Source organism: Spinacia oleracea, chromosome 2, assembly GCF_020520425.1.
Source record: "Spinacia oleracea cultivar Varoflay chromosome 2, BTI_SOV_V1, whole genome shotgun sequence".
Taxonomy (NCBI): domain Eukaryota; kingdom Viridiplantae; phylum Streptophyta; class Magnoliopsida; order Caryophyllales; family Amaranthaceae; genus Spinacia; species Spinacia oleracea.
This window is the reverse complement of record NC_079488.1, coordinates 113876123-113900019: the sequence shown is the minus strand read 5'-3', so window position 1 is coordinate 113900019 and position 23897 is coordinate 113876123. Positions and strand designations below refer to the sequence as shown.

Here is a 23897-nt window from a genome sequence, read left to right as displayed (position 1 = left end):
CGTCCCCTAATCAAGGCCTCAATATATTAGAAATTGTGATTTTATAATTTGAAACCAAATTCACATGACCCGAAGCACAACCCTTTACCCCTTTTATCACGCTATTGATTTATCCACATTGTTTGAGCCTAAACACTAAAAAACTGAACCAATATAAACTTGAACATGATGTAACCCAGTATACTTGTCAACCCGACCCATTTATTATAGTCTCATTTGAAAAATATATCGAGCAGAAAAAACATAAGAAACTATAATCAAAGGCAATAATCAATTTAAGTCAAGTTTCCAAATAAAGTTTATTTATGATAGACAATCTACAAAAGTTGGTCTAAATAGAAATCTAACACAATATTAAAAATCAGAAATAATTATTTTTCAAACAATTAGCCATTATTGATCAACTGTTAACATTGTTTCAAAACAATCTCATACTCCATTCAAATACCACTTATTATTATTATGAGTAAGAATTCATAGAATATGTTATTAGTATATTAATTAGGATTCAAAATATAAGAGACTAAGGTTGATGAATCATTAGTGATATTGAAGAATATAATTTTGAATAAAACATAATATATAATACAACTTGGGGGCAGATGTCCAACATCGATACGACTAAGTAATACTTGAACAAATTATTTTCTCTTGTTTGGATGATGAACTATACTGGAATGTTTCTATTTTCATCACTAAATTTTTGAATAGGAATTTTGAATAACACTACGTAGGAGTTAATATTATACATAGGTGTAAAAAACAAAAACAAAAACTATCAATCTTTGCATATGAAACTTATTGCAAGGAGATTAAATACTTAGACGAATGCAATTTTTATCATCGGTCCTTTCTGCCGCCACTTCCTAAATCCTCCACCAACAAAATTCTCATCTAATTAGGGTGGATACAGACAGTTGTTCATTTAACCCGCTCCAATTCACAAATTTACTAATTTTGTAGTAATTTAAAATATTGATATCTATATATTTTAGATAATCATTTTGTCAATATAGGCCAGGTATTACGCATGAGCATTTTAAGACAATTTTAAAAGAAGTCATACCAAAGAAAAAGGGCTATTAAAAATATTTGATATTAATCATATTGATGCAATCATATTTTCTTAATCCCTTTGACTTATTCTCATTGTAATTTTTCATATGAAGAGAAGAGTAATTGTTATACCAATTACTTTTTTTTTTTTTTTTTAAAAATCTTTAAAATTTAAAACATTTTTCTTTAACCTAGTTGTGGTCTTGAGTTCAAATCTTACTCTAAACGTTTTAGGGTCTGTGTAAGATAAAACACAATCTATATACTGTTTAACTATGTACTACATACATTGTGATCTACTTCGTATGTATTGTCTATTAGTTTAATTCTTACTCTTACTATCATACTCATTATTTGTTTTATTGCGGTTCTTTTCTTTTTATATATCCGAGGTTCGAATCTCACTCCTCCTTCTGTAATTATATTTCTCTTGTGACCGATTCTCACCAAAAACAATTATATATTAATCAAGTGATTAAATCAAAGAGTGAAAAATGTAATAGACTACGATTTAATCTATTTTATGGGGTGTAATTGTAACAAAATATCCATACAAAAACATATTTCAATATTAATATACTATCTCCGTTTCAAAATGATTTTTACACTTTTCTTTTTAGTCTGTTTCATAAATGTTTTTTAAATTGTTCTTTGTTCTATTTTATGACATAAAAATCTACTATCTTACCCCTCTTACCCACATTTCTACACATCTACCTTACTTTATCCATATTTTATTATATGCACCCAACTTTTTACACACTTTTCATATTTGTTTTAATATTTATGCAAATAGTAACCCGTAAAGATCATTTTAAACGTAGGTAGTACATCTTAGTACACATTTTGTTCAATTTGTTAATATAGATTAGAGAATATACACGTTTTCCATAATATTGTATGTGGGAAAATATATATGTTTGGATCATGTGAAATATTTTATGTCAAAGATTGTTGCGATTTATTTTTTAAAATTTTATTGCCATTCATATTGATACTCGTTATACAATATGTACTCCCATATTAATAATTCAATTTTCATGCGAGCCTATAAATTTTTTATTTAATTATTTTTCCGATATTTCTAACCTATGCACAAACACAATCACACAACCGCCATCGATCTCCTTTATATACTCCGCATTGATTTTCTCTTTGCTCTCAAATGATGTCAATGTTAAAGAATATCGACAATATCGTATATATGGACTATGGGAGATTGATTCTCCTCCGTTTCAAAATCAATGTCACTTTTTTTTTTAGTCCGTTTCAAAATCATTACTTAATTTCTCTCAATAGTCATGGACTCATGGCGGTTAGCATCTGTCTCAATAAGACAATAAATTGCGATGGTCGCGTATGTCGGGTGTTGATTAGTTGGAGACTAAAGAGTGTAATATCTTGTTGAGTTTGTTGCTCTAGCGCTAGATTGATTTTACCAATGATGGCAGCCATGGAAATAATATCTATTTAAGGATAAATATCCCACATGTATTTTTCTTTGCATTGTTTTCGGTAAGTTCCAAAAATACAATTTTCACACAACTGGTAAAATTTACTTCGTCAAGTCTATGGGGTGTAATTGCTTATTTAGGCATTTCTTTTTTCAATAATGGATCATTCTTATCGTATGCATTTAGGTGTATATAGGTTATTAACTTAGAAAAACCATATTCCATATTAAACATTAATATGAAAATGATTGTTGCTATATGGTAAGCTACACACATTAGTTAATATATACTTCGTATAAATTAGTATAAAGTTAAAGATGAATATGAGTATTGAGTATGACGATATAATTTTATTTTCTTTAATTAAGAGTTTGATATTATTCTATATATATCAGAGAATATTTTTAAAAAATATATTTATTTTAATTAAAAGAGAGGCAAATCAGAGAGCGACATTTGTCAGCTCCACATTGATTTCCTCTCTTTTAGTATAATATATAGATGTTTGAAAAATACTTACTATTTTCAAATTTATGTGGATTTATTTTGTATGAAATAAGTCAAAATAAGTCGAACAAAACATAGCTTAATTAGGGGTTAATGATGGAATTATTGAGTTAACTAAGTTGATTAAGGATGATGATGTTGTTATTAAGGGTGGTAGACGGGTAGGTGTACTACGTATTGAAATAGGGGTATTGGTGAATTTTTAAACTTATAGGGTTACTTGTTGAATTTGTTCAAAACTTACGAACATTTCACGAAATTTTTATCCTATCACTACTACGGCTCAGTTCTATTTAACTTATTTTGTCTGAACATATACTATGTGGACTTATATGAACTTAACTTAACTTATTTTATTTGGAAAAAAAACTTATTTTGTCAAACTTATTTGTGTATAAAAAAATGGTTGAAAATTTTATTTTTTATAAACTTATATTATCTCAATTTTACTAAAGTTATCTGAACTTCTTTTGTCTGAAATAAGTCAACATAACATTACCTACGTGTAAAAGTGTTGAACAAATAATGTCGACTCCATAATAACAAATAAAAACGTTGGTACTTGAGCTCGGAGCACACCCGAACAAACATGTAGCAATATTAGGACACTTCATTATCATTTTTTGTTTTCAATTTCTAATTTTTGTTTTCATTTTTCCTAAGCAATATGATTAGTATGGATATAACTATTTTTATGTCCCTTGTTCCCTCTAAAATTCAATAAAATGAAAATTGACTACATAACGAACATGTGAAATCCATTCCCGGACCCCTCTCGCTTCTTTTTTTGGCTTTCGGTTTCCTGTTTATAGTTATTTATTGACAATTTTCATAATCAAAATGAATTTTTTGTTGAAAAATAATCAATATATCACTAGTATGGATATGGATGTTTTGTTCGACTTATTTTGACTTATTTCAGACAAAATAAGTTCAGATAATATAAGTTCAGCAAAAATAATTTTTTTTTCCAGACATTTTCACACACAAATAAGTTTATTTCATACAAAATAAGTTAAGTTAAATTCAGATAATTTCAGTTAAGTTCAGTAAAAAAAATTATGTTCCGAATCTTTTTTAGTAATTTTTTTGACGGGAGAATTACATAAAACCAAAAAGTAATACCGTTGTAAATGACAGTTATACCGAACGTGCCAAATCCATTTCCAAATCTCTCTTGATTCTCCTTTTGGCTTTTCCCCGATCCTCATTCCTCCCAAATGAAATGAGACTGAAAAAAAATCGAAGAAAGAAAAAAAGTGAGAAAAGCCCTTCAATAACCCTTTGTCTCTCTGTACATCTTTCTCTTTCTTCTCCTTCTGCAATTCTGCAATTCTACAATCAATGTCGGTGCCCTTTCACTTAGATCTCCCCAAAAAGTAAAACCCTATTGTCTTAATTCCCAACTTTCCCAGATCCTACAGTTTTTCCCCTTTTCGATTTCTGCAATTTCAACTGTTTGACATTGTCGTTTCACTTCTGCAACATACAGTACAAATTTGTTGGGGGTTTGAAGAAGATAGCCCACCTTCTGAAAGTGGGGTTTTATATGCTTATTTTTTGGGTTTAAATTATTCATTTCAGTAGTAGCAATCGTAGTTTCTGTGTTCTGGAGAGAGAAAAAGAGTAGGATTGTGGTTTTGTGAAGAATAAGAGCAATGCAAGAGTCAGGGGAAACTTCTGGAACTTACCATGGGATGTCCTCTGACAACATTAAAGGTTTGGTTTTGGCTTTGTCTTCAAGTTTTTTCATTGGGGCAAGCTTCATTGTTAAGAAGAAAGGCTTGAAGAAGGCCGGTGCTAGTGGTGTTAGAGCAGGTATTCATCATAATTTCTGCTTAGTTGGTAATTAATACATCAATTTTTATTGTATACTTTTCTTTAATTTGTAGTTAATGCATTCAATTTGCTCATTTCCCCCCATTTTCTGCAACTGTTTTATTTTGAATTAGGTTTTTTTTTTAATAATATGTGGCATTCTGGGTTTTAATGGATTTTCAGTCTCTTTGCTGTTATGGGATTTAGAAATTTGTCCTATTTTGATGTTGAACTGCTGAGGTTAGGGCCTAGGGTTGAGGTTGTGGATTAGACCTCCCTAAACCTTGCTAAGGTCGAATCGTTGTCGGGTTGTTGTAGTGTTAATGAGCAGTATAATATTGGTAGAATGTCATACTTCAGTTGCCTGTGATTGATGCCATACTATATGTAAAAAAATGCCATATTTAGGTAAAAAAGAGTACACTTATTTCTGAAAACATATCTAGGTTTATAGTTATGTAATTGGTATTATTACTTGTTGGGATTTATCTTAGGTCAAGAGTAAATTAATGCTAGTCAGGAGGACTTTTAAGAGTTATTACAATTTTGAGAGATCTGTCACTCTTTGTGGAGCACAACTTCTGTGAAAATGCCAGATTGGTAACTTCTCTTTGCATTGGAAGTAGACAAGTAGTGGTGCTTAGTTCAACAAGCATATTTGGAACTTCATTTATTAGACCTTGTTTGGTTGGGTATAGGATAGCATAGGAGTTTATTGAATATCGAACGAGTACCTTTTGTCTATCAACCTCCGTGGATTATAAAGTTCTCTATGTGACCTAGTTCCAACAAGGCATGAGAAGTTGTTTATTAGCTAGACTAGAGAACCTAGGTGAATGGAATTTCAGTCGTTCTTTTCACTCTAAAAATATACCATTGCACATAAAAGGGAACACTTTGTTAATTGGTGGGCCTAGTTTGTCATTTTGCAATTACTTTGAAGGAAGTCGATTGTAGCAAATGAAGTAAATCATAGATTTGCATCTTCTATAGGAAGCTGACTTCAACATACCATATAATGGGTGGTAGTATCTCACACAAATTTTCTCAGTGACTTATGTGAAGAGTGTTGCATATGAGATGGCATAGCTTTTTTCCTAGTTTCTTGTCCTTTTTGTGTACCTAATACAAATCTATTACTTTGTAGTTTACATTTTGAAGATGATATCAGTTCTAAAATTACGGAGAACTTAATAGAAGGCCATAGCTGAAATGCTGCTATTTGCTGGTTGTTTAAATTCCTACATATTTTCTTGATGGATTTAAACTTTTACTTCTCAAGACTTGATCCTATTCCTAGCGGATATTTTATATAGATAGTTAGATTTATGTGTACATAAAGGTTTAGGAATGTTAAATCTTTGAAACTGGACACCTATGTGCAAAATAATTATGAATACCACTCAACTGTTGCTTCTAACAAATATGCCACTCAACTGTTGCTTCTAACAAATATGCACACTAGATATGGTAGTAGGAAACTAGGTCCTTGAAACTAGACCTAAGAAATTATGAAATTCCCTAAAGTTCTGGTTAGTTGGTCTTCAGTTCTGCACTCATATCGGAACCTTTTGCCCAACATGGAGCTGGTAAGGTGTCAAAGATTCTCTTGGTGCGCGTGTTGTCTTTTAGGCCTTGGGCTTGTTACCTTGTGTTTGTTTAACGTGCAATTCTCATTCTTATAATATGTGCTACCTTTTTCTTGGAATGTAGAAGTATTACTTCCCATACATGATAAGACATCTGGATACTTTTAATTGAACCTAGAGTGACAGAATTCCTTAAAATAAAATAATCATAGATCCTCTGACCTAAGAATGTATGCCCAATTGAACCCTTTGCCTGAGATAAAAAAGATATCTTACCGCGTTAGAGGAGTGGTTTTTGTATGGCGAGTTCGTAAGAGCGGCAGTGAATGATGTTCTTGGGTTTTCTTTAGGCATTTGACGTGCTACTTAACTGACCATTGTTAGGTGGTTATGAAGTTTGGTACTTGTAATGATTTTATATGTAATTTTTTGAAGAAAATCGCATGTCAATATCCGTGGTAATGCTAGTCCACCTTATTTTCTTCATAAATCTTCATCACCATCCATTACCTCTTTTTAAAAAGTTGGTATTATGTGGTAATGGGAATTTATGCAGAAAAGCACATGTTTAGATGTTGAGTGCAACTAACATGGTAATGAACACGTGTCGTTGCTTGATTAAAGTACAATTTTAATCTGATGATAGACATGGTACCCTTTTTGTGTGTGTTTGTGTGTGTGGTGAGATGCTGCAAAACATGGTTTCTAGTTCTTAACAATTAAAATAACTCGCCCAATGTTGAATCTATATTTCATTTATCTCCATTTACTCAGATACTTGCAATATCTAAAGATGTAACCGTTTCCTATTGTTTTGTTACAGGTAGTGGAGGTTACTCCTATTTATATGAACCACTTTGGTGGACTGGCATGTTAACCAGTAAGTTCATCACCCCTCTGCATCATGTTATTTTTTTGTTTCACTTATATGTAAAGTTGCGAATTTGCAACCCTTTCGTCTTAGTTCTGCCATTCCCACCTTTTTTTCCCTGTGCTCTGCAATACCGAGATTCAGAATCTGAATTTGACAAGATTGTTTATGTAAATATTAGAATGTTAAGAACTTGTTTTGTTCCTTACTGCCTAAACTCATTACTCCTGTAGTCATGTACAACTGCCTTCCGTTTTATCGACTCCATTTGAAAGTGGAATCTTTTTTTTCCCTTCACTTGTAAAGCATTATGAGTATAAGAAGTCTCTTTGTGTTTCAGAACCGTTCGTTCTTGCCCTCTTGGGATTGCATTCCTCTTTTAATATTTCTCTATAGGAACCTTTTGATAATTTACTGAAAGATACTCCTAAGATTTAGTATTCAAGAAAGGTAATATACTAATATCCTTATTTTTCGCGAAGATGAGTTGCTCTTATGTGATGTTTTGCCATTTTTCACATAAATGAGTTGTTGTTATATGCTGCTTATCCATCAGCTGTGTTACCTAATACGCGGTGCACTTTAATACGCTGAATGGGTACGCGAATGCAATTCGCTAACTAATTATGTTATATTAGCCCAAAAGTGTTCCACGGTACAAATACATGTGTCCCCAGTACGCAATTCGCGGGGGAAACTGGTGTATTAGGTAACACTATCCATTAGCCAAGTCCCTTTCTGCATTTTATACATACTCTCTTACATGCTTCTTGTGGTCAGCTCATGCACGATCTTGAATTTTTTCACTTGCTTTTTAATATTTCTGATGTAAATGAATTCACTGCAGTGGTTGTTGGGGAAATTGCAAATTTTGCGGCCTACGCTTTTGCTCCAGCTATTTTGGTGACTCCACTTGGTGCAGTCAGTATCATCATAAGGTGATTAGTTAGACTTCGTTTGTTTTATTCAGGCATTATATTCAGTTATTGTTGTTCTTTTAATTATTACTATTGAAGTGTTTGCTTATGTGATTTTATTTAGTGCTACCCTTGCGCACATTATTTTGAGAGAGAGGCTGCATATGTTCGGGATTCTTGGCTGTATACTATGTGTTGTGGGCTCAATAACAATTGTTTTGCATGCACCTCAAGAGCGCCAAATTGAGTCTGTAGCTGAAGTATGGGATCTAGCCACAGAGCCGGGTATTTCTCTTGTGCCATCTAGAGTAACAATCAATATAACATAAGCCACTGAAAACACATTTGAAAAGCTTACAGAGTTACAGATATAAGTCATGTTCTCATGTGCTGGCTCTAGAGATTGCTGTATACTCAATAGAAACTATCTCATTCCCTTTGGCAGGTTTCCTCGCATATGCAGTTCTGGTGCTAGTAGTAGTTTTTATTCTCATGGTAAACTATGTTCCACAATATGGGCAGACTCACGTAATGGTCTACATTGGAATTTGTTCACTTGTGGGGTCTTTGTCGGTATGTAGGTGGCATTCTTCTATCTTCACTCTATTTATAATGTTTAGATGGTAATATGATTTTTGTTTTAATGGTATATGTTTCTTACAACAGGTAATGGGTGTTAAAGCACTTGGAATCGCTCTGAAGTTGACATTCTCAGGAACAAATCAATTGGCATATCCCCAAACTTGGGTATTTGCTATTTTTGTGGTGTCATGTATTCTAACGCAAATGAATTATTTAAACAAGGTAACTTCCTTATTTTATATTGTGAAGGACTTATAATTGGTACTCCCTCCGTTTCTTTTTGTTTGTTACGTTTGGACTTTTGCATATTTATTAACGTATAATAAAGTTTCTTTTTCTTTTTTATTTTAAATGCTTTAGATTCCATCATTAATCTTGATTTCATTTTTCCAAAATCTGACATTTATTGTCTTTTTGAATATAGTGCAAATCAACTTTCATTTTTTATTACAAAAAATTAAACCCAAGTAAAACCTCAATCCACTAATCATTACAACAACCAATAAAATTGTTTTATTTATCAAAATGAACCAATAATGGAAAAGTACACAAATTTCTAACTTAACATACTTGGGAAATTGTAAAGAAATTTAATGAGTTGAAAATATTGAACCAATTAAAATTAAAAGCTGTCACAAAAAATGACAGTATAATAAGTTTATAAAAGGCATACGTAACAAACAAAAAGAAACGGAGGGAGTAATAAAGATGGGAATAGAATCTAGCTTCTGGTCAGCAAACTGTTTGACCTTAAGATTGAATCTATCTGGTTTTCAATGAAGATTATATTTGGGCCTTGATTGATTGGTATTCCGGCACTTTTTCTGTAGTTTGGAACCTTGAACTGTAGTAAAGGAATGACAGTTGTGGATTGCTATTGCAGGGGACTAGACTTGAGGAAGTCATGGCTTTAATATAAGATGTTTCCAGTTTTGCACGAAAACTTGCACCTGAGCTTACCTTGTGTTTAAAAGAAAACTACCGCATAGCTTATTTAATCAGTTTCTGTTTGGTCACTTGACTCAGCCAAACCAATTTGCTTATACCTGGGAGAATTTTATAATCATAACTGTTAATCCTTCTTTTTCCCCTGGGATTGCTATTTGGTGACGTGAAGTGCGACTTTCACAGTTGATGTGATTCCTTGGTGATAAAAGACTTAAAACCAGTTCTCCTTGAACTAGTACTATGATTTGTCCTTGCAATGAGCCAAGTTGGCTTGTTCTGTATGTTTATTTGAAATGGGTATCACAGCCTTAATGCCTACTTGTCAATTCATGAACTTATGGGAATCTTGGGGAAACTTGTGAACCCTGTTGAAGTTGGGTATGTGATAAGTTATACTGTAACTCTTAATGTCTTATCAGAAAGCGGGTAAGATTTTTCACGTGAATTCCCGAGTCTTAGCGTATTTGAGCTTCTAGGAAAATTTTGTTAGTTCCCTGCAAAATGTAGATATGGATAATTAGTTGATTACTATGGTAGTATGGTCTTATATACAACAAGACAACCACTTATCATTACTTTTGGGGGGAATTTGCTATTACATTCTGCTTCATTTAATATAAACCTGATGTCAGATGTTTTGTACAATGCTTGTACTCAATGATTGTGTTACTATCTCTGTTACAGATTTACGGTCAATCAATCATGTATTCACGTACTGTTGTTTTTAGTTCATGCAGCCAACCCCATCCTTCCGATGTCCTTACATGATATAGAACTGTTGCCCACTGACTAATTATCCATCTAATGCGGTGCTAGGCTATAGTTTGTGTGTTTTTTATTTATTTATTTGTTTTTATTATGTATGGAATATGTCTTTGTTATCGTTTGATATTCTTTTTTCCCTCTTATCTTGAGACTCAACTAGAAGAAGATTATGTTTTATGACTATGTCTTCCTTGTGCAGGCACTTGATACTTTCAACACAGCTTTGGTGTCACCTATATACTATGTGATGTTCACAACCTTTACCATTCTGGCTAGTGTTATTATGTTTAAGGTAACATTCCGTTGATCTGAAGTTATGCTAAGAATCTAGATATGTACTTAAATGCCTAGTACATATTTGAAGCATTCAAAGTCTGAATATTTGCTGATTGCACCTATATGTTGGGAAAATAACCATATTTCTAAATGCAAATGTTAGATACAAGTGTTACATGGCTGTGATCCTGCATGATCTCCTTTTATGGATGTATTTTAAGATAGTACTCCCTCCGTCCCTATTTGATTGCCCCATATTCTTTTTTGGGGTGTCCCTTTGAGATTGCTCCATATCTCAAATGGTAAGTTTTCCCACTTGCCCTCTCTCTATCTCATGTGCCCACTTTATCAACCCATGAGCAAATTTTACACCCAATTTTAATAAAGTAAATTTTAGCTACGGAGCAATAAAAAAAGGATGGAGGGAGTAATTGGCAATTGTAGAATTCAAATAGTAATACAAAGTGCAAAGACAGCACAAGCAACATTTTCATGTCATATTATAACTTAGTCTCCTTGGAAAGCCACACAAAAATGTGCAAGGACTCCTGATCGGGGTTGAACTTAGGCCATTTTCCTTACAGTTTGAACCCTTGAAGTGTTCTAAGTGTCATTTACTTCAAAATCTCGTTGTTTTTCTTGTTATATGGGTAGATCTGGATGTTTTTTATGGTAACTAGCAGTGTACATGTTTTTTAGGGTAGATGTGGGTGTTTTTTGTGGTAAAATTAGCATGACCAGCTGAAAATAGCAGTACAACTCCGAACTTGTGTCAGTGCTAAAAATTTTGTTTTCTTTTGCATTTACAAGAGCTTGAAATTCTGAAGGAGCTTGATAATCCACGAACTTAAACTTGGATTTGGGTGTTATGCAGGATTGGGCTGGACAAAATGGAAGTCAAATTGTCACAGAGATGTGTGGATTTGTAACCATTCTGGCAGGAACTTTTCTTCTACATAAAACAAAGGATATGACAGACAGTAATGCCCTTGTTCTTTACATTTCACTGGATTTTTTATTGGTTTGTTGCACATTTACACCAGACCTGATCAAAAGGTGGGCTGGGCCAGGTTCTGGCCGGGCCACGACCTAAAATCAGCCCGTTGTGTTGGACCAGGCCAAGATTGGGGCCAATTTTGTGTGCCCAATACCGCTGTTTTGGGCCAACAGTAGCGGCTTTTCGGGTCATTTGGGACGGGACAAATATGTAACTACAATTGTGGTTTTATGTTGCCCAAACCGTCAAAAATCGGTCCGGGCCCAAATGGGCTTAAAGATTCTGTTCAAAACCTGCTGCATTTCAGGCCGGGCTCATGTTGATCCGGTCTATAATACATGTACACATCCTCTCATCTGATTTTCTCCCTTTTCAGGCCCTTCATTCTCGTTCTCACGAACCCCTAGGCACTCAAACATGGAAGAATTCGACCTTGAAGGCGCTCCGCTGGTGAACCAAGAACTAGCACATACATCATAGCGAATCATGTTGGCTCGGAAATCTGCAAGTGGGGCCCGTCTTTTATCATTACAGTGTCGGGACTGGCGCATTATTACAGTAATGCCCCTGTTAATGAGCTCCCATTCTTTTGACTTTAAAACAAGCAGAGTACAACCAAGCAGCACACACAGCCTAGGGTTGAAGATGAAGTAAGCTGCTCTTGCCAGAATGCCCTTGTTAATGTGCTTTACTTTCTGAATCAGTATTAAGAATTCTGATTAGGGCTTTGAGTGATTGATGAAATGTTGTTGATGAAGGCTTTGTAGATAATTAAGATTTGATCAATACAACTAATTTAGATTCGAGTTTGTTTCAAAGGGTGTATAAAGATACAAAGTCGATCAATTACTTGTAGTCATTACATTCATTTTTGTTGATGAGTTCCTGTATTTTAACCAGTTTATTACAACAATCTGCAAATTGTCTCGGAATTTCCCCATATTAATCCCCGAGCTCTCTGTACTTTCTCCTTGTAAATTTTCGATATTACCCTTTGATATACGTTTTAAGCACATCACAGTTATAATTGGCGCAAGCGCCAAGCTGAACCCGCCTCTGCTTTAAACGGAGTATTGCAGAAGTTCGACTACTCTTTGTTTTTTTTGGTTTTAGCACCGGTTCACCCATAAGGCTAATCCGGATTCGGAGCGAGTTTTGGGTGGATAGGTTCCAGTCCCCTCCCAATTGTTGGGGGGGATCAAACACGAGTTCTCCCTACCAAGTTCAGCCCCAATCACCACTGAACCAATAGGCAATTGGTAAGTTCGACTACTCTTTGAGTCTACATAGAAAATGAAAAAACGAGAAAAATTACTTGAGAATAATGCTAAACAAACGGGTTTACTAAGGCGTTGATCTCCTCGAACAATTGATCTTTTCAGAACCGAATCTTTATTATTACACGTGTTTTTATAATAATCTTTACCGTTACAATTTGTACAAAGCTAATTCTGTTTCATAATGATCTTTACCGTTATTATGTGCACAAAGCTAATTGTTTGATGAAGGGTAATAGAAAGATCAGATAATGTAATCATTGCTTAATGAAGGGTAATCATGTAATGAAAGACCGTAATCATTACTCAATGAGGGTAATCCTGTAGTACGACTAGTCTACTAGTGTAGAATTATATACTTCAAAGATATAGAACATGTAAAGTCTAATTGACGTTAGGTGTAGTATCATTGACTAGTAGACTTACACCTAATTGCAAGAAATTCCCAACTCCAAGAAACTAGAAAGCATTGACATAAGTTGAACCTAAAAATAAAAATCAATCAATCTACTGGTCCTTATAAACGTTAACGAACGGACCCTACTTCCTCCATTTATTTTAAGTTGACACGTTTTTTAAACGCGTTTACCAATCAATACATGATTTGAAACTTTAATATCTTCTATCGATAAACAAAAATTACATATGATGTTTGAAAAATATATATTGAATCGAATTTAACAAAATCCGCGTGATTATGTTTTTGTCTTAAAGATCTACTTCTTCTTAGTTGTACTTAGTTGGTAAATGTTGCTGTACAAAATTTAGGAAAATCGAACTAGACTAGCCTATACCAGACCACGAGAACAAAGTCTTAGTTATACACTTGTACTTAATTGGTAAATACTGTTGTGCAAAAACTAGAAAAATCAAACCAGACCAAACTATACCAGGCCACGAAAACAAAGCCTTATTAGTTGTACATTTGTACTTACTTAGTTGGTAAATGCTGTTGTACAAAAGGCAAAACATGGACTTTAGAGTTGAGTCCTCTCCTATTTGTCCCTCTTTTGTGGGACCCTACCCTTATATAACATCCACCAAAGTATACAAATGCAAACCATATGAGTTCTTTTTCATAGCAGTTGAACTACTAAACTTACATGCTCCTCCCAAAATAACAGAAACCAAAACCAAAACCAAAACCAAAACCAAACCAAAACCCTCATATCTTTTCTTACAAAGAAGTTGATCATATAACCAAAACTCATCAAAAAACCAAAACCAAAACCAAAACCCATCATATCTTTTCTTACAAAAAAAGTTGATCATATAATCAAAACTCATCAAAAATGGATTTAGATGAGTTCACCTTCCCTGCCACCCATCCAACCACCACTCCGATCGATTCACCACCGCTATGGCGGCTCTCTCCTTCGGCCTCCCCTACACCTTCTTACTTAGAAGCAACAACAGGGATGAAGCTCAACATCAAAACATCCGAAAATGGCAACTTTTACTCTAGGAAAAGTTGTTCATTTTTAGAAGGGAAATGCTTAACAAAGAGGTCAAGATTAAGTGGTAATAATGAAGATGATGATCAAGCTCAAGAAAAGATGGATATGTTATGGGAAGATTTGAATTATGAAGAATTATTCAAAAGTAAGCGCGATTCGAGGTTGTTTGAGTTTCATTCTAAGGGAAGTAATGAGGTTATGGAGTTTGGATGTGTTCCTACACCATTCAAGTTAGTAAGAACTAGTACTATGAAAGGTGGTGGTAGTAAAATTAAGAGACCAAGTATGGTTGTGTTAATTAAGGTTCTTAAAAGACTCTTTGTTCTTCAACAATTCGCAAAGAAGAGGTCCCGCTGAATTCTGTTCTTTTTTAGTTGCAACGTTTTAAATTTTTTAATTAGATTTTTTCTTGTAATTTGATCTCTTATACAAGTAAATATACATAAATATATGATACTTAAAAGTTATAACCATATGCTTGATTGTATAATATATTGTTTGGTGATTGGTTTGATTCATTTTTATTTTTGTTTTTTGTAACTATAAATTTCATTTTCAGTTCGTCCTTTTGAATTTGTTTCATACCGTTTTTTAAGAACGGATAGAATACTCAATTAGTTTTGATGTTCATATTAGTAATTAAGACACAAGAAAAATAAGTTAATTTGTTTGTGAATGGGAAGACTTTAGGGACTTTGCAAAGAATAATTAATTAGTTTCTTTATGATTGTCTCATGACTTCATTATGATTGAGGTCTGACATAGTGACATAATGACACGCATATTGTATGGGATTTACTTTAGATAATTATAAATTATTTCATTAACCCAATTAAGTAGAGCAAGTGGTAAAGTAGTAGTTCTGTTCATCTCTCATTCAATTTATCATTGTCAAACTCATGATTATAAGAGGTGTTATATTGAAACTTTGATGTCATTCAATATTATAAGGGTTCGGTTCAGGTTGGATTCGGGTTTCTCTCAATAACTTTATGTCGGATTCTAGTCAGATTATCGGGTCGAGTCAAGGATTGCCAGTTCTATCCCCAAATCCTCGTTAATTATAATTTATAAACGGGTAAAAACCTAGAAATGAACTCGCTAATCATCAAAGTGCACATAAAACGAGTATAGTCGAGCCTTTATAGGTTTTGCTCTGATGAAACGAATAGTGTTAAAACAACTATCACACCCAATATATGGGAGAGACGCGTAGCAAGTGCCTTTTAATAATACAAAAGGTCAACTCATGATAACGTAACAAAGCATCTCAAAACTAGCTGGTGTCAACACAGTTTTAGAAAGTTTACAGTCAAACAGCCAACAAAAAAAACAATATAAACAACCCGTCATCAAATATGGCAAGTAAAACAGGCAACAAACGATTGCCAAACAAGCCTATTGTCGTGATGATATAGTGATCCCAGGATCACCTGAAACTGGGATGGAAGCTCTAACCAACCGAGCTATCCATCACTCTCTGATGATATACCGTATCAGTATAAGTTTTTTATGTTTAAAAAAATCATTGAATGTGGCCCAACTAATGAGAATTTTGGAAATACATGGAGGTGTATATTCTCAACTCTCAAGGCTCCACCAATACACTATGTTTTGTTCATTTGCGCGTAATGATCGCAAATGATGGAGAGAAACAATCATCAAATTGTCTTCAAACTTCAAAATACTTGATTTTTCTTCTGACTTAATCCGATTATGGAAAAGACTTATGGATTCTACCGACATCATCACCCGGCCCATACGTTATATTGGGCCTTAGGCCTGGGAAGGAAAAGCCCAAAAAAATCGATATAGGCCCAAATATGAAGTACTGAGCTCTGAATATGTGTTGGGCCTCCTTAACAAGCCCATATGATTCCTTTCCTTTCTTTTTTTTGTTCTTTGTGGATGGATTGCTCCTCACTTCCTAGTTTCCTACTTCCCACTTGTTGAGTTGTTGGAATGGCCTTTCCTTTGATCTAAAGGGGTAAATGCTTAGAACTAATCAAATATTCTACAATAATTAGTTGATGATTCTTTTGAAGTTGTACCAAGTATGATATTGAAAATGTTTAGGGTTGTTTCTACCTGGAAAAAAAAGACTATTAAAAATAAACGGTTATGATATATGCAGTCTAAGCCCTGACTTTAAAACATACATTTTCAAGATTGGTGTTAGTATCGTAACACATAACAAAATAGGTTAATTACTGGTGTTTGAAAGGTGATTGAGTAGGTTACTTTGTGTTAACAAAATTTGGTTATTAGGTTACTTTGTGTTATTAAAATTTGGTTATTCTTCATATTTTCAATTTAGCCCTTTAACTTACATTTTTTCACAATAATAACCCTACGCCTAATGATTAAAATAACTGCATAGATATCACTAGGTTATAACGTCGATGATTGAGTAAATGAGTAGTGACAGAGTGACATGAACTAGTAAGAATTTGCATGTTTGCCTTAATATTTTTTTTCTTTTTTGGGGGGAGATAGGTGGCCTTTCAACAACACTTGCAATATCTTGTTAAATTTCTTGTCAAAAACAAAAAAGATTCGCCCTTTTTCTAGTGTTTGTTGTCTGAAACATTTGGCAAAACTCAAACTTTTCCTGGGTTTAGGGTTTCATTTCGTCTACCTACCTTCTCTTCTTCTTTCAGACTTTCATCACTCAATACCAGGTACTCTCGCTTCTCTCTCCAATTCAATCACTCTAGATTAACATAACCCTTATTTATTTTGGGTTTTAATTGCTTTTAACAAATCATTAATCAATCATCATTATTCTGGGAGAAAAAAAAGCTAATTAAGCAATCATATGCAGGTTTAATTTAATGGGTGTGATTAATTTCTGCAATTCTTCTTCTCTTTGCACGATTAAATCCAGAAGAAGTTTCGGATTTGAGGTGAATAATCAGAGAAGGGTAATTTCAATGGCTTCCACGCTGCCTGTTGAACAAGTGAGTGAGGATGGTCAACAGAAGGTTACTGGGGATTCTTTTATCAGACCCCATCTCAGGAAATTGTCTCCTTACCAACCCATTTTACCATTTGAGGTTAATTCTTTCACTTACTATATTGTTTTTGATAATTGCTTGGTTTTGATAATATGTGATGTTCAATTGATTAGTTAGGTGATTATGTAATTTGTTTTGTAATTAGAGCTGATTATGTTTGATTTTGTGGACTTATGTTGAGTTTCATCGAAGAGATTGGTCGATCAGGAGTTATGCTGTCAAGAATTATTAAGGAACTTACCATCAATGTGTAGTTGTTTTTTCATGATTAATATCTAGTACAAAGTTTTTGGCTTTTTTTAATCTTTTGAGATAGGAATGATGCAATTTGTTCTTGACAATGTCCCTCTTTTTCGTGCCTCGTGTTTACTCTTTCTAAAAGAACCTTTTTTTTTGTTCGTTTCTTATTTCACGTTCCACATACTATTCCTTATAACAGTTCATGTTAGCCGACCCCAATCATTTGCAATAAGTCTTGGTTTTTTTTTTAGGTAAGCAAGTTTAGATGTATATTTCAATTCCCAAACAGCTTTTTAATACTCAAAAGGGGAGAGGGCACCATGAACCATCTAGGATGGACCGTGGTACAAAAACCCAAACCCCAGAACCAACAACCTAGGCATACTAGCCTAAAACAGACCTAATTACATCAAAAGAATACATCATTTACAAATGTTATCAAACCAAATTCTATCCTGAGAGCTAATCATAGGATTAACACAATAACACTATAGTATCTATACTTGACATCTCCTTTTAGTTTCTTTATGAAACTGTCTATGCACACTAATTTTTGGTGCCCATATACTTCATTTCTGGCCTGCCACAGTTGGAAATCAGAGCTACAAAACATGTTCTATAATCCCCTTTTCTGAATTTGGAGCAGTTTCCATTTCTTAAGCCTCTGATTGAACCTTTGACACTTCTGAACTTTTGGCTAAAGCCGAGCCAAGCCCTGACAGCATCACAACATCTCTTACTATATACACATTCAATGAAAAGGTGGTGGTGAGTTTCATCTGCCGTCCCACATAACAGACACTGTTTGTCTGCGATTATACCAAAATTCATAAGTCTGTCCTTGGTTTTTAGCCTTTGCTTCATAACTAACCAAGCTATAAACTTGAGTTTAGGAATATCATTCCTTTCCTACACAATGGTGTCCCAACGGCATCTGGTTCCTGGGGGTTTGAGACACTCACACACCTTATTGATGGTTTCTTGGTTGTTGTTGTTGTTGAATGTAGTACAGTCTGGTTAGTTTGATTATTAAAGTGATTTGTTGGCATTGGTGATAGGTTTTATCAACACGGCTTGGTAGGAAACCTGAAGATATCGTTAAATTGGATGCAAATGAGAACCCATATGGTCCACCTCCAGAGGCAAGTTATACAAACATGATTTTTACCTGTAGATTGTCTACTTTTAGTTGATTTGAAGTTTTGTTTCCTTTTCCTGGTTTTAGATGAATATTTATTCCTTAACCACAATTTAGATTGATCTCTAGGTGTCTGAAGCTTTGGGGAACATGAAATTTCCGTACATATATCCTGATCCTGAAAGTCGTAGATTAAGAGCTGCCCTGGCAGAAGACTCAGGCCTTGAGTCTGATTATATTCTTGTGGGATGTGGTGCTGATGAGCTCATTGATCTGATCATGCGGTTAGGGATCATAACTCTGCCATCTGTTTTTGATGCTATAGTTTCAAGCAAATGACATTTCTAAAACTATCAGCATTTTTCTGACAGCTTCAGTCTATCTTACCATTTATTCTAAATGATCTTGTAGCTCAGTTGTGTGCTGGAACCTGGTGACAAAATAGTTGACTGCCCACCAACATTTACAATGTATGAATTTGATGCAAATGTGAATGGAGCCGTTGTCCTTAAGGGTAGGTGAATGATCTTTATGCATGAAATTGTTTTTTAGAGCATGAGCAGTAGTGAGTTTCTAGTGACTCACAACACCCTCTCTCCTCTTTGTGGATAAGTTCACCATTGTAGATAGTGCCCCATAGCATTCCCGTGGTATGAGGTTGTAGTGACTGTTGGATCACTGCCTCGGCCCACGAGCCATCATCCAATGAAATTTTGACTTGTCACCTACTTGCTTGATTTTTCTGCCCAACTCGTCTCATTTCAGCTTATATAATTGATAAATGTAGGAGAGAGAAAGTTGTGAGGATGTTCACCATCGTTAAAAAAATATAGAAGGTTGACTCATAATAGTGACTCAAGATAGTGGAAGGTGATGTGGAGGATGTTGTAGAAGATAGATACTTTTTTTTTTTGTGAGCATCCTCACCATTGTTCATGCTCTTAGGCCATCTTTCCTTTTGTACCGATTTTTTATGGGGGTGTGGGTGCTTTAATGAGAGTACTGTTGTTAAGCTTCTGGATTTTGCTTTTCCTTCTGCAGTTCCAAGACATGCTGATTTTAGCTTGAATGTTGAAGAGATTGTGCGTACTGTTGAACTAGAGAAACCAAAATGCATATTTCTAACTTCCCCAAACAATCCAGATGGAAGGTAAGTGACAATAATAGTTATATTGGGATATAAATTTTAGTTTTCTATGTACATAACTGATTCTCAGTTGAAATTGTGATCAGGTGCCTTAGTAGGACACATTTGTCAAAATAAATACTCTTAAGTAAACCAAGATTAGCACTCAATTTGTATTTCAACAACTGTTAATTTTACAGGAACACACTTTAGGTTGGTGTTGTCAGTTCTGTTTTGAAATAGGCTCATCCAGTTTGTGCATTTGGGTGTAATGATTCGGGTGAGATTTTATGGTGACAGGGCCTATATTTGGTTGGGTGGAAGTGCGTCTTAGAAATTCCAAACTCAAAAAGAATTAGAATTCAGAAAGCAAGAAAAATGTGCTATATTTTTGGAATTTATTTTGTGGTCTAGTTCCCATATAGTATAGTTCTAGAATTGTTGTTTAACACCTGGTCCCCGGTCAGTATTGAATAGATATACTGGACGGGTTAGGTAGCATTTTTAATCATATTGCTAAATTTATATTCTTTCTTCCTCGATTTTTTAATTGGAGCTACTGGAGATGGAAATATTATTTGCTTAACCAGCCATCTGTTAGAGAGAACTTGGAAACTGATATGCTTTGTGATAGTGATTGGAGACTTGAACCAGCCATCTGTTATGTTCATTTAGTTCGTGGCGAGAATTTGATGTGTACTTGAGTTCTAAACCTATGTTGATAAGTGGTCTATCCCTCTTGTCTGTATGCCTTTCTTGTTTTGCAACTCCATAAATGCCTTTTCAGTTTTCACTATGAAATTCTAGCTTTCTGCCTTTAGAACTTCCTGAGTGCAGTTTTTTTGACAATGATGTATTACGCATTTCATACAGTATAATCAGTGAGGAAGATCTGTTGAAGATTCTTAATCTTCCCATACTGGTGATATTGGATGAAGCATATGTTGAATTTACGGGACTGGAATCTCGAATGAAATGGGTGAAGCAATATGAGAATTTGATTGTTCTTCGTACCTTTAGCAAAAGGGCTGGTATGTTGTTACTTTATTGTTTGTTCTTGCAGAAACTTTGAATCCCATTGCATACCTATTTCAGTATTTCCCTTGTAACAATGAAAGGATACTTGTTTCACTCTGAAATCTTGATACTTCCTTCGTTCCTTAAATATTACACCATGGTTGACTTTACGCTTTCCAACACATACCTTGGCTCTTAATATCTCGAATTATGTATAAGTAAAAATTATAAAAAAGTTGATATTTATAAAATATATATCGGTATAGATCTTACAAGATCCCACATGACTATAATTTCTTTTAATTATAAATCACAAAAGATAACCAAAGATCTAGTATGAATAGTGTAAAACACAAGATGGTGCGATATTTATGGAACGGAAGAAGTATTTTTTTTCACTCTGAAGTATTTCGAATATTTGAGGACAAATAGGATGTGGAAGGCAAAATAATGAAGCAGAATTTTATTAATTCCCAACATTATGGTGGAAACTTATAGCGTCTCATAAATTGTTTGTTATATAACAGGTTTAGCGGGCCTTAGGGTGGGTTATGGAGCGTTTCCCGCCAGTATTATCGAGTATCTTTGGAGAGCAAAACAACCATATAATGTATCTGTAGCTGCTGAAATAGCTGCTTGTGCTGCATTGCAGAATCCTACTTATCTAGAAGTAATTTTTTCATGTTGCCCTTTCTATTGGTTTCTGTTCAAAAAAATTATCCCTTTTTGTGTTTCTTTTGCTAATAGTTGACTCTCTTTCAGAATGTCAAAGAGGCTTTGGTACAGGAGCGCGAGAGGCTTTATAAGCTTTTGCAGGAAGTTCCTTTTCTTAAACCCTTTCCAAGCTATTCCAACTTCATTCTTTGTGAAGTTGCCTCTGGAATGGATGCCAAGAAGGTCAAGGTACTTTCTCAATGCCCTTTTTGTCCTTTGAATTTGGATACAAATGAAAAATGTGTGTTTGTAGCCGAGAATAAAGTTATAAACTATTTAACCGTATCTCGTTATATGATACTAACTCCGTTTCAAAATGATCTTTACACTTTCCGTTTTAGTCCGTTTCATAATGTTCTTTACCCTTTGCTTTATTATATTTTTGGACATGAAAATTTACTATCTTACCCCTCTTACCCCCGCAACATTTACAACATTCCACTCACTTTCTGTTACTTTGTTCATTTTTTCTTACACTCACCCACCTTTTTGTACATTTTTCTTACTTTGTCTTAACATTTGTGCAAATAGTAACTGTAAAGATCATTTTGAAACAGAGGTAGTAGTTGTCGCTCCATCCATCACTAAAAAGGATGCCCCATTTATATTTTGATCCGTCCCAAAATAATTGGCCACTTTATATCTTTATAAAGTAACTTTCCTAAAAAAGTGAACTTTTAATTGCCCATATTACCCTTAATTCCTCTAAAGCCTACTTATGGCATTATGGAGATGTAAAAACATACATGGAGAAAGATAGTTATGGTATTTCAACTCAATTCTTCGAAGCTGGCCAAATATTGCCTATTATTTAGAAATGAAGAGAGTTTTAGATTATATATCTAATGGTGTGAAATAAAATGTCTTGTCTAATAACTTAAACAGGAGGACCTTGCTAAGATGGGTGTCATGATCCGTCACTACAATAACAAGGAGATGAGGGGTTATGTTCGTGTATCTGTTGGAAAGCCCGAACACACAGACGCCTTGATGAAGTGTCTTAAACAGTTCTACTGATCTACAAATTACAACCATGTTAGAATTGTCAAATGGGGTATTACATTCTTACCAATCTGATTTTTGTTATTCTTCTGTAACAATTCTGATCCTTGATTCAAGTCAGACACGTTGAGATTATTACGAATGTTTATTCTCGAAAGACATATCTCATATATTTAAAGTGATTTCTTTTATCTTCTGTTGGTGTTTTCGTTCTTTTTTCTGTCATATACAGTCTGTTTAAAAAGGAAAATTACATAAACTTCAGGATGAACCTGGTTCTGGTGCCAGAATTCAGGACTATTTAAATACAGGCATTTTCCTGTAAAGATGATAGATTAATGTTGAGGTTTTGATTGTCACCTTTACTTGATATGGGGTTCTCAGAATTTATGGAAAAAGAGGAAGATATGTAATTTCAAGATATTTTTGCATTATTTGAGGCTAAGTTTTACACTGTTTACATATCTCAAAGAGTAACTAACACTTCCTCCATCATCCTCAACTCCTCAGCCAGTAAGTTACCACCAGCAAACAATCTTTTTCTTAATGCCTAATTAGCAAACAATGACTTTCTTATCTGACTTAATCCTTCTTGACATCTCCTCTAAACAAAGAAAACATCAGATATTTTTAATTTTTTAACTTGCAAGTATATTTGCAGGATTAATGGTAGCTTTTCCACATAAGCTTATAGAATGAACAAGGCTTTGTTCTTTTCACCTTGTCTGGTCTGATTTTTTTTTTGGTCTGGTCTGGTCCGGTCTGATTCTCCTAGGTCGGGTCGGGTCTGGTCTGATCTGATCTGATTTTTCTTATCTGGTCTAATAAACACTAAGAATAAGGTGAATAGAACATAACCTAATATCGCTTTCCTTTGTGGATACTCACTTTTCTGCTCTTTATAGCAAAAGGAGTATTGCGTGACTTAACCTCTTCACCTTTATCCCCACATTCTAAATTTGATTAGCCTTCAAGTTCTTGCTGTTTTCACGTATTCTTTTCCACTTATTACAGAAAAGAGAGTATTTTACACTACTAAGCTACATTTTTACCAGTCTTATTCAGTTTCTGTTAGCTTCTGCACCTTCAAGTCTCTGGGTTTACACCGTAATCCCATATAATCTTCATT

At 34.2% G+C, this 23897-nt stretch overlaps 3 protein-coding genes across 4 annotated transcripts; all 3 read left to right on the top strand.

The window, feature by feature from the left end:
• The first annotated feature begins 4220 nt into the window (after positions 1 to 4220).
• Positions 4221 to 12733, top strand: LOC110789878 (probable magnesium transporter NIPA4). The gene is made up of 9 exons (XM_021994619.2): positions 4221 to 4835; positions 7248 to 7304; positions 8143 to 8233; positions 8337 to 8497; positions 8658 to 8785; positions 8879 to 9016; positions 10707 to 10799; positions 11658 to 11763; positions 12157 to 12733. The coding sequence occupies exons 1-9, from the start codon at positions 4676 to 4678 to the stop codon at positions 12258 to 12260; spliced, it is 1038 nt and encodes a 345-aa protein (XP_021850311.1). The 5' UTR covers positions 4221 to 4675; the 3' UTR covers positions 12261 to 12733.
• Positions 12734 to 13918: 1185 nt separating this feature from the next.
• LOC110785912 (uncharacterized) lies at positions 13919 to 15032 on the top strand. The gene has a single exon (XM_021990715.2). It carries the CDS (start codon positions 14350 to 14352, stop codon positions 14869 to 14871), a length of 522 nt encoding a protein of 173 aa, XP_021846407.1. The 5' UTR covers positions 13919 to 14349; the 3' UTR covers positions 14872 to 15032.
• Positions 15033 to 17037: 2005 nt separating this feature from the next.
• On the top strand, positions 17038 to 22959 carry LOC110789957 (histidinol-phosphate aminotransferase, chloroplastic). Of its 2 annotated transcripts, none has more exons than XM_021994714.2 (10): positions 17038 to 17195; positions 17339 to 17570; positions 18830 to 18913; positions 19039 to 19193; positions 19326 to 19423; positions 19951 to 20059; positions 20909 to 21066; positions 21580 to 21722; positions 21815 to 21955; positions 22652 to 22959. In XM_021994714.2, the coding sequence occupies exons 2-10, from the start codon at positions 17349 to 17351 to the stop codon at positions 22781 to 22783; spliced, it is 1242 nt and encodes a 413-aa protein (XP_021850406.1). In that variant the 5' UTR covers positions 17038 to 17195; positions 17339 to 17348; the 3' UTR covers positions 22784 to 22959. The 2 variants fall into 2 exon arrangements, with proteins under 2 accessions (XP_021850406.1, XP_021850467.1); XM_021994775.2 differs by having other exon boundaries at positions 17047 to 17195; positions 17402 to 17570.
• The last annotated feature ends 938 nt before the right edge of the window (positions 22960 to 23897 follow it).